This window comes from Mesoplodon densirostris, chromosome 6, assembly GCF_025265405.1.
Source record: "Mesoplodon densirostris isolate mMesDen1 chromosome 6, mMesDen1 primary haplotype, whole genome shotgun sequence".
NCBI lineage: Eukaryota > Metazoa > Chordata > Mammalia > Artiodactyla > Ziphiidae > Mesoplodon > Mesoplodon densirostris.
The window spans coordinates 5,492,971-5,507,334 of record NC_082666.1 but is presented as its reverse complement, the minus strand read 5'-3'; the positions used below and the strand labels follow the sequence as shown (position 1 = coordinate 5,507,334).

Here is a 14,364-nt window from a genome sequence, read left to right as displayed (position 1 = left end):
TTGCTCTGTGCCCGACTGTGCCTGGTGTACTGCCATCACCAGAGGGAGGGTGGACTGAACTGGGACTGGGTTCCCACCCTGACCTGGCCACTTCCTAACCAGGTGGCCTCCCTGGGTGCAGTGGGGCTCGTGGCACACACACCTGGAAGGACGGGGTGGTGAGGTCACGGGCGAGGAAATCCTCTGAAGACCTGAAGACGAGGTCAAGTCCAGTCTCGTTAGAGACTGCCCACAATGGGGTCTCCGGGCTGTCCTCATGTCCTCATCATGTGCTCAAAGCCCAGTGAAGGGGTCTTCCCTGGTGGTCCAGTGGTTAAGACTCCATGCTCCCAATGCAGGGGGCCCAGGTTCGATCCCTAGTCAGGGAACTAGATCCTGCATGCTGAAACTAAGAGCCTACATGCTGCAACTAAAGATCCGGTGTGCCACAGTTAAGACCCGGTGCAGCCAAATAAATAAATATATATTTTTAAAAAGATTAAAGCCCACTGAAGGGGCAAGGCAGGCCCAGAGGTCTGACTGTGGCCCAACAGAGCCGGGTCTCTGCGCCCCCCAGCTCCTCCTGGAGCCACCTCCCACCCCAAGACCCCCATCCTGATCTGGAATGGGGTTCCGAGCTGCCTGGCTCTGGGCACGGAGGGTTTGCTGGCACCAGCTGGCTCTCATCCCCCCCTGGCCTGTCTCTAGAACAGTCTCTCCCCTCCCTGGGTCCTGGTGTTTCAGGCTGCACTCAGGCCTCTGGGGGTCGTCCTTGGGACCCGGGAAAGGGTGTGAAGTGGAAGGGGGCAGAGGCCACCCTCCAGGGCCTCACAGGGTCCCTGTGTGTGTGTTTGCTGTCCAGGAGCCGAGGGCTGGCGGACCAGAAGCATGGGGGGCCCAGAGCATCCTGCACAATGGAGCCCGAGGGGGCTTCTCCTGGACCCAGAGGGCAAGGAGGAGCTCACAGCACCAGGTAGCTGCCTCCACAGGCAGGGGCAGGGCTGCCCGCGTTCATTTCCTGTGGCTGCTGTCACAGATTACCGTCAACTTAGTGTCTAAAAGCAACGCAGCTGTATTCTCTTAGTGTTCTAGAGGTGGGAAGTTGAAAACGGGTCTTTCTGGGCTGAAATCAAGGTGTCGGCTGGGCTGGGCTCCTTCTGGGGGAGGCTCTGGGGGAGAATCCGTTCCCTGGCCTTTCCCAGCTTCTCAAGGCGGCCTGCATCCCTCTGCTCGTGGCCTCTTCCTCCTCCTTCAAAGCCAGTCAAATCTTTCTCATGTTGCATCTTCCTGACACCACCTCTTCTGCCTTCCTCTCCCATCTTTGAAGGACCCTTGTGATTACATTGGGCCCAGCTGGATAATCTAAAATAATCTCTCTACGTTAAGGTCCGGCTGATTAACAACCTTAATTCCACCGCAACCTTAATTGCCCCCGCCATGCAGCATAACATATTCACAGATTTCAGGGATCAGGACCCAGACACTCTTGGGGGCCAGTTTCCTGCCGACCACGTGCCCCGCAGCCTCTGCTTCCTCATCACAGCCTTGCCACCCAGGGCTCCCTCAGGCCACTGTCGCACCCCAGACAATCCCTGCGCGTTTCCCATCAGCGTCTCACCCTGCCAGGCCACCGCACCCCCATGCCCGGGACCATGGTATTCCTGTAGAAGCAAGATGTTCTAGATTATTCTAAACCACTCCCCACCAACTAGGGCAGCTTTGGTCTCCTGGAAACTGTCTCAGACCAGGAGCCTGGAGCCCATTCTTAGCTCCACTGTGGCCAGATTTGGGGTCCACTGGCTCCCTTCACCCAGTCCTGCCCTTTCCCTCTCTCTGCAAGAGGGGCTAGAGAGAGGCACTCAGATGTCTGAGGAACTGTGTGGATGCAGCACCCATGTGCCCTGCAGCCAGGAAACAAAAGACATGGGGTCCTCGGGTCCCCTCCTGGGGCAGGTGTTCCAAGTTCAGAAGCCCTAGAGCAGAAAACACGTTCTGTTCCCTCGCTGCTTTGTCAGCGGATTTAAGAAGAAGGAGTTATTCACTCAGGTGTTTGCTGGATTCTCTGCTGGGTGTGCTGGGCACACTGCAGCGGGCAGGGCAGGTGGTGGGCGAACTCAACCATTTTTATTTCACTTCTTTTTACGCACACATTCAACAAACACTCGTGAGTACAGAAGGCCTGAAGGGAGGAAGGATGGGGTGTCTTTTGGTCCCTTTCCTTCTGTGTCACGATTTTCCGCCTAAGCACTTGGCTAATACAGAGAAATGACAAAGTAAGACGGGCTATGACAGGGCCCCTTGGTCCTTTGTGCATCTGCCATCTTTCCACTGGAAGCAAGTTCTGATTCCCATGGAAAGTGTGGCCCTTGGGGGCTGTCAGTGCCCCTGCTTAGTCACACGTGTAGCACGCTTGTCTGGTACTCGCTTTGAGCCTCACGAAATGCCATGGATGCGGGTCCCTAGGGATTCTGAGCTCACGGGGCGTTGGGCGTCGTGAGCGCTGTGTGAACGGGCAGGCAGGTGCCCCCGCCTTGCATACTGTGAGTTTCTCCTCTCCTCCTGGACAGACTCCCTTGTCCCATGGCACTTCACTTACAAAACCCAAGTTCCAAGATAAAAGTCTTAAGAGTGTCAAGATAGTGACGGCAGAGCGTTAAGCCAGGCGTGTGGGGCCCCAGGTAACTGCCAGGGTCACGTGCCCAGGAAGCCAGCCCTGTCTGCGGAGGTATGAGTGGGCCATCCTCAGCATCTTCTGTGCAGGGACCCTTTGGTTTTGTAGTTTTCTCTTTTGAAGGTTTAATTGCCAATAAAATCAGTGTAGACATTTAAAATCCAGCTAATTAATTGAAGACCGTCAAAGCTGCCCTCTCTTGTCTTCAGAGAAGTTCCTGGGAGACCAGCGGTTCAGCTACGGGCAGCCCCTCACACTGACATTCCGGGTCCCCCCCAGGGGCTCCCCCATCCCTGCGAGGCTGAGGCTGGAAGGGGCGGGTATGACCTTGACTCTGCGGCATTCCAGCTCGCCCAGCCTCCTGGACACCAGGCAGCCGGGGGAGGTGCAGCTCAAGTTCCTGTAAGTGTCCTGCTCTGTCCTGAGAGATGGGGTCGTGCCTGAGGTCCAGGCACACCTGGTTCCCTGGGGTCTGGGGGCTCCCGCCCTCCCCACTCCTGCTGGAGGATTCCTGGCACCACCTGCCCCGGGCTTCAGGTTCTGCTTTGACCCCCTCCCCCTGCCAGGTTGCAAGAGACCTCCGAGGACGTGGACCCTCCGCTGCCCGCCTTCCACTTCCAGCGGCTGCTCACCAATCTGACTGCTCTGCACATCCAGGCCAGTGGCCACAGTGCCGGCCCTTCCAGTGAGTAATGAGAAGGACACCCCCAGCCCCCAAACCAGCTAGGCCCCCGGGCTCTTTCGTGCGTAGCCTTGTTGAGTCCTCACAGCAGGTGATCATCATCCCCACTTTACCGCAAAGGAGTCTGAGGCTCAGAGAGGTTGGGACACTTGCCCAAGTTCATATAACCAGTAAGGGCAGCAGGAGTGGATGCTGGGAACAGAGGCAGGGGCTGGACAGGTGAGGGGCCTGAGGACGGACAGCTCTAAGGGACAGGTGCTTGGCCACAAGGCAGCCAAGAGCCTGGCATGGTCGCACCATGGCAGAGTCCGCCACTGCCAGGAGGCCGCACCCTAGGGGTCCCTAGGTTGGTGCTGGCCGCAGGGGCCTGGCCAGGGTTCCCAGGGTATCGCTTCCCCCTGCTGGTGATCGGAGGTGTTGCACCTAGAGAAAGCCTGGTTTCTAAACTCTCTGAACCAGCCAGCTAAGTCATCTCAACTTCAACCCGGACTTCTCACCACCTCTCATCCTGGTCACTGGGTGATTGCCCTGATGGTCCTCTGACTGTTCCTGGTTCCTCCCTTTTTCCTTAATGTACTTTCTCTTCTCCCCACCCCATACCTGTATGTGCCTAGACCAGGGATCCTCCATGCCCCCTTTTTAGAACAGATCTTTCATATATAATACCCCTTTAATATCTGGAAATGAAATTCACAGATATTATAGCCTAGACACAATTTTTAAAAAACAGTACAATATTCTAACTGTAGTACACAGAATAAATAAAAGGAAAGTAAATGATATTTTAAAATAACCATATGAATTCCAGTCACTGCTTCTAGGAGGGTGATTTGCTCCTTTTGAGAACCTCTGGCTTCAATGGCCAGCTTTTCCTGGGGTGCCTTTGAGTCCAAGGCTTGGGGGTTGTAACCCAGCCCCCTCCAGCCCCAGACCTTCCTCCCCTTTGGGGCTGTGGTTTAATTGTCTTCATCCCCATCATCCTGGCCAGTACTCCCTGCTCCCCAGACCCCCCCTTGCAGGAATTTCACTTTTACTCTTTCCAGCAGCTTCCAGAACTTCCTTCTGTCACTCACTCAGCCGGCAGTTAACAGATGTTTACAAAGCACCTACTTAGGCCAGTCCCGTGCTGGGGGTGAACTGGAGATGCACGTGGACATATTGACACTCTTCTCACCCCACCCCCCAAACCTCCTCTGCCCACTGACAATGTTCCGGGACGTATCCCTCCAGACCCTTCTGTGTGCACGTACTTACATTTGTATTTTTTATTTATTTATTTATTTATTTATTTATTTATTTATTTTTTCTTTTTGCGGTATGTGGGCCTCTCACTGTTGTGGCCTCTCCCGTTGCGGAGCACAGGCTCCGGATGCGCAGGCCCAGCGGCCATGGCTCACGGGCCCAGCCGCTCCGCGGCATATGGGATCCTCCCAGACCGGGGCACGAACCCGTATCCCCTGCATCGGCAGGCGGACTCTTAACCACTTGCGCCACCAGGGAGGCCCACATTTGTATTTTTTAAATACAGAAATGTGAACCCACAGTATAAGGATCTGCCACTTGCTTTTTTCAGCTAACAGTGCATCCTGGAGGTTGCTACTTGCCTTACACGCAGAAAAGGCTGGCCATGTCCACCGCGTATCACTCCATGGTAGAGATGCCCCATAAAGTTTTACCCACCCCCCTATTCATAGCTATTGAAGCGGTTTCCAGCTTTTCACCATTGCCAACAGCGCTGCAGGGAACAGCTTCGTGTAAAGGTCTTTTATCCTCGTGCAAGTGTGTCTTTAGGACAGATTCCTCAAAATGGAAATGTTAGGTCAAAGGGTGCACATTTTACATTTTGACACATGCTGTCAAACTTTGCTTCAACAAGGCTGTACCAATCTATATTCTGATGAGAAGTGTCCACTCTCTTCCCCTATTTACCTGCTCTGGTTTTCCTCCGGTGTTTACAGATAGTTTTTATATTTTGTCCCAAGTTTCTAGTTGTTTTCTGTGGGAAGGTTGGTCTGAGAGGAGCTACTGCCCTGTTACTAGGAGCAGGACCTCCTGATTTGTATCCCCACAGTCCCGAGCCTGAGCTCCCCACACCCACCTCCTCCACTGCCACTGACTGTAAAATGCTCACCAATCTGAGGGTCGTGAAAACAGTCTTTAAATGTACACATCTTTAATAACCAGTGAGAGTGAATGTCTTTCTGTAAAATTCCCAGCCATATCTATTTCTCCTTCTGAAAATTACCTATTTTTTCCTTTGCCCTTGGTCTGTTTTTTAAAAATTATAAGCGATCCATGGACTGCCTTTGTATACATGGGCCAATAACCCTTTGCCTTTTACCTATGTGAATAGGAAGGTTTGGGGGAGAAACATGTGCATGGAACTCTCTCCTTCTCTCTCTCTCCTCGATCTGCAGACCCAGTGTTCCTGACTGAGGTCCGGCTCACGTCGGCCCGGCGGGGGCTGTCTCCACCAGCCTCCTGGGTGGAGACTTGCTCATGTCCCAGGGGCTACACGGGCCAGTTCTGTGAGTCCTGTGCTCTGGGATACAAGAGGGAGACACCACTGGGGGGTCCCTATGCCAGCTGTGTTCCCTGCACCTGTAACCAGCATGGCACCTGTGACCCCAACACAGGTGAGTCTCCCTGCATCCCCCCCACCCCCCGCAAGGCCAGCTGGGCACACAGAACAGCGAGATGAGTACTGACCTGCACGGGGTCAGCTGTGAGCATGTAAGTGATCACGAAAAACAATACCGATCAAATGGTGTCCTCGAGGCCCTCCAAGTGCTAGGCACCTTTTTTTTTTTTTTTTTTTTTTTTCTTATCAAATTCTATTTTATTTATTTATTTATTTATTTTCATTTTACAAATTTAATCAGTTATACATATACATATGTTCCCATATCCCCTCCCTTTTGCGTCTCCCTCCCACCCTCCCTATCCCACCCCTCCAGGCGGTCACAAAGAACCGAGCTGATCTCCCTGTGCTATGCGGCTGCTTCCCACTAGCTATCTACCTTACATTTGGTAGTGTATATATGTCCATGCCGCTCTTTCACTTTGTCACAGCTTACCCTTCCCCCTCCCCATATCCTCAAGTCCATGCTCTAGTAGGTCTGTGTCTTTATTCCTGTCTTACCCCTATGTTCTTGATGACATTTTTTTCTTAAATTCCATATATATGTGTCAGCATACAGTATTTGTCTTTCTCTTTCTGACTTACTTCACTCTGTATGACAGACTCTAGGTCCATCCACCTCATTACAAATAGCTCAATTTCATTTCTTTTTATGGCTGAGTAATATTCCATTGTATATATGTGCCACATCTTCTTTATCCATTCATCCGATGATGGACACTTAGGTTGTTTCCATCTCCGGGCTATTGTAAATAGGGCTGCTATGAACATTTTGGTACATGTCTCTTTTTGAATTATGTTTTTCTCAGGGTATATGCCCAGTAGTGGGATTGCTGGGTCATATGGTAGTTCTATTTGTAGTTTTTTAAGGAACCTCCATACTGTTCTCCATAGTGGCTGTACCAATTCACATTCCCACCAGCAGTGCAAGAGTGTTCCCTTTTTTCCACACCCTCTCCAGCATTTATTGTTTCTAGATTTTTTGATGATGGCCATTCTGACTGGTGTGAGATGATATCTCATTGTAGTTTTGATTTGCATTTCTCTAATGAGTAAAGATGTTGAGCATCCTTTCATGTGTTTGTTGGCTGTCTGTATATCTTCTGTGGAAAAATGTCTATTTAGGTCTTCTGCCCATTTTTGGATTGGGTTGTTTGTTTTTTTGCTATTGAGCTGCATGAGCTGCTTATAAATTTTGGAGATTAATCCTTTGTCAGTTGCTTCATTTGCAAATATTTTCTCCCATTCTGAGGGTTGTCTTTTGGTCTTGTTTATGGTTTCCTTTGCTGTGCAAAAGCTTTTAAGTTTCATTAGGTCCCATGTGTTTATTTTTGTCTTAATCTTCTCTGTATCGTTCCAATTTTAGTATATGTGCTGCCGAAGCGAGCACCTAGGCACCTTTTTATATGCTCTATCATTGAATCCTGCAAAAACCCCTGGCGCTGCCGGGACCGTTCCTGTCCCATCTTACAGGTGAAGGACCTAAGGTGCAGGGAGGCTGCACGGCCAATAGGTGGCAGAGCTACTCCTCCCACAAGTTCAGTACCAGCTATTCATCCCCACTTGTAGCAGAGGAAACCTGGGGAAAGACCTCGCCCACAGTCACTGGACAGGAGATGCCTGACAGGGGCTGGACGCTGGTCCCTCACACAGGAGGTGGGAGGGTCAGCGCCCTGCTGCTCTCCTGGAGCTGCTGGGGTCTCTGAAAAGGGAATGCCTTTTCTCAGCTGGCAAAGCACAGTAACCTGGGAATGAACAGGCCAGCCAGGATGGGCATGCGCCGGCAACACGAGGGGCCTCTCTGCTTCTTGTGCCCATGGCAGGCATCACTAATCGAGCCAGATGAGCCCTCATAGTCCTTCTATGCAGTGCTCCAGGAGAGTTGTCTCATGAGATGCGACTAGTTTGTCATCCCTCAGAGCCCCTTGCCTTGGCATGACTTCCAGCTCCATTTGGGCGAGTCCTCATCTGTAAAATGGGCACAGCAGCCACTGCTGTCCACCCTGGATGGGAGGAGGAGTAGTGAGCATGTGGGTGCTGGGCCAAGACAGGGACCAGTGGAAAGCAGGGCAGGTGTGACAGCTCCCCCTGGATGCCACCCCTGCTCTGCTTGTCCGCCCTGCGTCCCCTCTCCTCCTGTTCACCTCAGTCCCTGATGGGTGCTGCTGGGGGCCTCTGGGAAGTACTGGTCTTGCTTAACCCCTTCTCGGCCAGACTCCTCCCTTAGTCCCTGGCAGTGGCTCTGAGAAGACTCCAGATGCTATGGGGCTTGAGAAGGGGGTTTGCAGAATCCCCTTCATTAGAAACCATTGGGCAGAGACGGGGGTTCTGTTCTATGAGACCAGGAAGCCTCTGCAAACCCATAGACCCCCTAAACGGGAGCCTCATGTCAAGGCCAGAATCCTGGCTCTGTGTCACTGTCCCTGAAGTTAAGAGGACATGGAGGCTTCAATTAAAAAGATAAAGAGGACACAGAGGAAGAGGAAAAGGAAAACTGTGACAGCAAATGCTAGCTGTATCGTCAGCTGGTTCGGTTACAGGTTTTGGAACACAAAATAATAATGACGACAGTAATAATAATTGTGTGCAAGAGACTGTGCAGGGCACTTGGACTGCATGGCCTCATTGAATCCTGATGAAAACCTTTTGAGGTCAGAGCCATTTATGCCCATTTTGCAGGTGAGGACGTTGAGGCACAGGGGTGCCCAGGTTCGCACGGTCAGTAAGTGGTGGATGTGAACCTGGGGTGGACGCTTCATCCCTGGGCTATGCCGCCTCCACCTTGCAAGTGTTCCCACCCCTTTTCTGCCTGGGACGTGCTCTGTGACCCCCACGGCCAGAAGCCTGCCTGCTGTCTCTGGAGCATCTGGGCTCAGGCAGTGGTGACCAGGTGCTTGTCTTGCCCCTCAGGGATCTGCCTATGCGGCCACCACACCGAGGGCCCGTCCTGTGAGCACTGCTTGCCAGGTTTCTACGGTAACCCCTTCACAGGCCAAGCCGATGACTGCCAGCCCTGTCCGTGCCCTGGACAGTCGGCCTGCGTGACCATCCCAGACAGCAGAGAGGTGGTGTGTACCCACTGCCCCCCCGGCCAGAGAGGTGAGTGGCTCATGCCCTGGGGCCCTGCCTCTGCCCGGCTTCCAGGAGTGAGTCCTGGGTCTGGAGTGTGACAGATGATGGGGGGCCCAGCTTAGGGGTGACAGGCCTGACCTCTGGGGACACTGAGTCTCATAGCCCCATCGCCAGGGCCCCGGGCTGAATGGGTTCCTGTCAGAACTTGGGCCACTGAACATACCACATGGGATTTTGGAAATCCTCATGTCCGGTCCTGGCCCCCCAGAGCCTGGTTTAGTAGCTTAAGACAGAGCTCAGGAATCCATATTCCTATCAATTCCTGGCTGATTCTTTTACATAGTTAAGGTGGAAAACCTCTGATTGAACTTTCAGCTTTAAAAAAATGTCATCGTGGGAATTCCCTGACAATCCAGTGGTTAGGACGTGGTGCTTTCACTGCCGTGGGCCTGGGTTCGATTCCTGGTTGGGGAACTAAGATCCCACAAGCCACATGGTACATCAGATAAATAAATAAATAAATAAATAAAATTTTAAACTGTCACCAGATAATGTGTGAAGCAGAAGTGTCCCCATCCCCGGCTCTCTCCCTGTTCCTCATTCCCTCTCCAGGACTCAGAGTCATCCTAGGCATCTGACTTTTCTAAAAAAAAAAAACAGCTTTATTGAGATATTATTCACATACCCTGTGATTCACCCATTTAAAGTGTACAGTTCAATGGTTTTTCAGTATATGCCATTATTGATTTTTTTTAATTTTGGCAAAATACGCATAACATAAAATTTGCCATTTTAACCATTTTTAAGTGTACAGTTCACTGGCCTTAAGTACATTTAAAATGTTGTGCAGCCATCATCACCATCCAGCCACGGAATTTTTTAAAATCATCCTAAATAGAAACTTCACACCCATTAAATTATTGTTTAATAGTTCTCCCTCCTCACAGCCCCTGCCAGCCACCATTCTAGTTTCTGTCTCTGAATTTGACTATTCCGGGTACCTCATGTACGTGGACTCAGACGGTGTTTGTCCTTTTGTGTCCAGCTTCTTTGTTCCTTCCTTCCTTCCTTCCTTCCTTCCTTTCTCGCTGCATTGGGTCTTCGTTGCTGCGCGCGGGCTTTCTCTAGTTGTGGCGAGCGGGGGCTACTCTTCGTTGTGGTGCGCAGGCTTCTCATTGCCGTGGCTTCTCTTGTTGCAGAGCACGGGCTCTAGGTACACGGACCTCAGTAGTTGTGGCACGCGGGCTCAGTAGTTGTGGCACGCGGACTCTAGAGCGGAAGCTCAGTAGTTGTGGCACACGGGCTTAGTTGCTCCGCGACATGTGGGATCTTCCCGGACCAGGGCTCGAACCCTTGTCCCCTGCATTGGCAGGCGATTCTTAACCACTGCGCCACCAGGGAAGCCCTGTGCCTGCCTGGCTTGTTTCACTTGGCATAATGTTCCAAGGTTCCCAGACATCTGGTTCTACATCTAGTACCTGTGGCTGCATCAGGACAGCCCATTACCTTGGTCCTGTCAGATGCCTGCCTTGTTGGGACCACTCTGAAAGCAGCTCTCTGATGGCTAGCAGGGTGGGGAGATGCCCCAGAGCAGGGGTCCCAAGAACTGAGGGAGTGAGGTCCCACCACAGGACCCCGCCCGCTGCCATCATGATGCCCCTCTGTTTCCATAAACTTCCCCACATTTTCTGGCTCCCTACCTGTGGCTTCCTCTGGCCTGCAACACGAGGGGACCCCACTCAGTGAGAGGGTGGACACTTAGAGAAGTTACCCAAGGGAGGATTTTGGGGGAGCAAGGCACTGCTGTCCACAGAGGGAACCCTGGGAAGGCTCCCTGGGGTCGACGTGAGGCCCTGGGGCTTTGTACCAGTTCCTGTCTTTATCACACCAGCATCCTTCAGGTCCCGCCAAAGCCCTCACCCAGACAGTCTGAGCCGAGACTGACCAGGGTCAAGCCCTGATCCCCGCCTGCCTCACTTGTCTACCATCCTGAACCCTTGCAGCTGCCTCCTACCTGGGAGCTGTCCTCACCTGGTCCCAAGTGGATGGCAGGTTAACTCTGGGGACCACATTCTTCACCACCAGCTTCAATCTCCCCCTTGCCCGTCTTACTTTTTTGTTTTTGGCAGCGCTGCGCCGCTTGTGGGATCTTAGTTCCCTGACCAGGGATTGAACCCAGGCCCTCTGCAGTGAAAGCGTGGAGTCCTAATCATTGAATTCCCCGCTCTTACTTCATTTCTATTTCAGAGCCTCAAAGCCAGACACTAGCCTCTACCTTGAACTCCATTCAGATTTTTCTTTTCCTTCCTTTTCTCTCTTTTTTTTTCATCTCTTCCTTAGTATTCCTCCTCTCCATGTTCAAGGTTGCCTGCCTTTAGTCGTATTAACTTGATTTCAACTGGACCAATGAACTTTGAGGACGCAGGGAGCCCACAACTATCTTTCACCATGACAGTAGCTATTTTTTAAATTATAAAGTTAGTAATACTCATTGTAACAATGTAAACTGTCTGTAAAAGTGTAAAGAGGAACATGAATGTGCCTACAAGCAAGAAGACAACTTAAGATGCCCATCATCCTGCCACCCCCAGAGTCCCCCCAATCATCTGTTTCATGCAGATATACACAGAGAGGTAGGTGTATTTCCCAAGAATGAACTGACACTGCATGAAGCACATGGTACAAGTGTGTTCTTTTATGCCCCGTCTGTGTTCAGAGTGAATCTCCCAGGCCATGACCCTCCAGAAGCCTCCTCACACCCCTTCTTTTCTGAGACTCACAGTAACCCTGGGGCTGGCAGATGAAGCAGCAGCCCCAGATCAAACCCAGGAAGCAAGGTGGGAGTATGAAATAAACAGTCCAAATGGAGTTCAGAAACCATGAGAAGCAGAAAAGGCAAAGGGGTTGGAAACCACAAACGAAAAAGCAACCACCGCTGAGGGAGGGAGATGGGGGAGAGGATGAGGAACAGGAGGGTGAAGAGGAGGGTGACAGTGATGTTGAAGATGGAGACAAGAAGATGAGGAAGGTGATGATCAAGATGATGGCAATAATGATGAAGATGATGGATGACAGGGATGATGAAGATGAAGGTGACGTCGACAAAGGCGATGATGACGGTAATGATGAAGATGGTGGTCAAGGCGCTGATGAAGAGAATGGTGGTGATGAGGAGAATGTGGGTGATGACATGATGACGAGGAGTTTGACGATGGTGAATGGGTGATGACGGCCACGACTGCTGAGCACCAGCCATGTGCCGGGATCTGTGCTAAGCGCTTTGCACGAGTGATCTCACCAAACCTTCTCGACAGTCCTTTGAGGTAGCTGCCATTATGGTCCGCACTCTGCAGACAAGGAGCCCAAGTTCAGAGAGGCACAGTGACTTGCTTAAGACCACACAGCCTGCTAATGGCCCAGCTGGGCCCTGGCCCCGGGCCAGACTGACCCCAGAGCCCCTGCTCCGCTCCACAGGAGACTTGAGGGAGCTCACCTGGGTTCATGCCCGGCCTCACCCCTCATGGACCCAGCGGGCTGGGTTCCTCAGTCACACAAGGTTTCTCCTTTCCCAGGGTGGCGCTGTGAGATCTGTGATGATGGCTTTTTTGGGGACCCGCTGGGGCTCTCTGGGGCCCCCCAGCCCTGCCAGCTATGTCAGTGCAGTGGGAACGTGGACCCCAACGCAGTGGGCAACTGTGACCCCCTGTCTGGCCGCTGCCTGCGATGCCTACACAACACGACAGGCGCCCACTGTGAGAGCTGTGAGGAAGGCTTCTATGGCAGCGCCCTGTCCCCTCGGCCCGCAGACAAATGCGTGCGTGAGTACCCCCCCACCAGGCCCACAGGGTGGGGCGTGGTGGGCCCCTTCTCCACCAGATCCAGCTGGCTGCTCTGCAAGGCTGTGCAACCTTAGGCAGATTACTCACCTTCCCTGTTGCCTTGTCAAGAAAGTGTAAGGGTTTGCTCTTCTCTGAGGTCTTTCAGCCTTGGGATCTGATCAGCTCTGACCCTGTGATTTTTTTTTTTCCTGCCCAGATAATTTAGCACTTACCTCACGCTCCACAGTTGGCATGCAAGACTGTCCCAGATGGCCTGCGGCACTCATCATGTTTGTCCTGCCCCTGGGCTTCCTGTCAGGCCATGCCTCCCCACCAAGATGCTCAGCCCTCTGTGTGTGAGCTCGTGGGAGGCTTCCAGAAGTGCTGCAGGGAGAAGCTCAGCGTTTGCCCCAAATTCACTTGCTCCTGAGCCCTTGCTGCATGCAGCACCTGTCGCCTCTTGTTTTATGGGGCCCAGGAGAGCAGAGACAAGTGGCCCAAAACAGTGGGAACAGAGGTCTGCCCCTAACACCCAACCAAGTTTCTGGCCTTCTCTCCAGCCTGCGGGGACTCAGGGCAGGCTCAGAAGGGCCATCTGCCACCACGACTATTCTGGGCTGTCTCTCCAAGGACATAGAAAATGGGCTGAGACTTGAGCCCAGCCCTAGAACCTTTTTGCAGAGACTGCTTAGGAGTCTGAGCTGAATGTGAGTCATCTCTGTGGGCTCCCCATCTTCTCTGCCTCTCCTGGGTCCCCAAAGGTTGAACAGATGATCGGCATGGTTCCCCAACACCCTTTCCTGCTCCCACCCCCAGCCTGCAGCTGCGACCAGGCGGGCTCAGTCAGTGAGCAGGGACCCTGTGATCCAGTGACTGGCCAGTGCTCCTGCCTGCCTCATGTGACGGGACGAGACTGTGGCCACTGCAGCCCTGGCTTCTATGACCTCCAGCCTGGCAGGGGCTGCCAGAGGTGAGTGGGGCGAGGCTGTGGGTGCCCTTCCCCTGGGTGTTTCTCCAGGATGGAAGAAGTCTCCAGGGAGCCTCCAGAGAGGGGCCTGGCTTGGCATGTGTCGTCCCAGGCCCACTGCCAGGTACACTGTGCCCTGCACTGAAGGGGGACAAAGGGACGGTCCCTTGGGGGTCAGATTCATGGCCCTGCCAGCCCAGGATGCAGGCCAAGAGCAGCCCTAAGGGATGTCCAGGTGGGAAGGGGCTGGTTTGGTCTCTGATTCCCTTCTCGGTAACTCTGTCACTCTGTGACCTTTTGGGTCACAGCAGCAGCTTAGATACCGTCTTTAGGGAGCAGTGGAGAACTCCAGGGAAATGCCCAGTGAAGCAAACAGGTTTCTTCCTGACCAGACTTCTCAGGCCTTTAATATGCTAATTGCATGGTGACTTTCCAACTGAAGGGTATAGTCCAAATGTATATATGTCCCCATACCTTTTTTTTTTTGGGTGGGGAGCATTTTATGAGACTGTGCTTTCCAGGGCACAGCTTGAG

The 14,364-nt window shown here is 52.7% G+C and overlaps 1 protein-coding gene across 1 annotated transcript in view; it reads left to right on the top strand.

Annotated features, from left to right (window-relative positions):
• The window catches only part of LAMC3 (laminin subunit gamma 3), a 63,210-nt gene that overhangs the window by 31,738 nt on the left and 17,108 nt on the right, over positions 1-14,364 (top strand). The window contains exons 10-16 of the mRNA XM_060101257.1: positions 842-952; positions 2,860-3,052; positions 3,217-3,335; positions 5,750-5,968; positions 8,884-9,072; positions 12,618-12,863; positions 13,680-13,833. Of these exons, the coding sequence (XP_059957240.1) occupies positions 842-952; positions 2,860-3,052; positions 3,217-3,335; positions 5,750-5,968; positions 8,884-9,072; positions 12,618-12,863; positions 13,680-13,833 (1,231 nt within the window). The remainder of the gene's footprint in view (positions 1-841; positions 953-2,859; positions 3,053-3,216; positions 3,336-5,749; positions 5,969-8,883; positions 9,073-12,617; positions 12,864-13,679; positions 13,834-14,364) is intronic.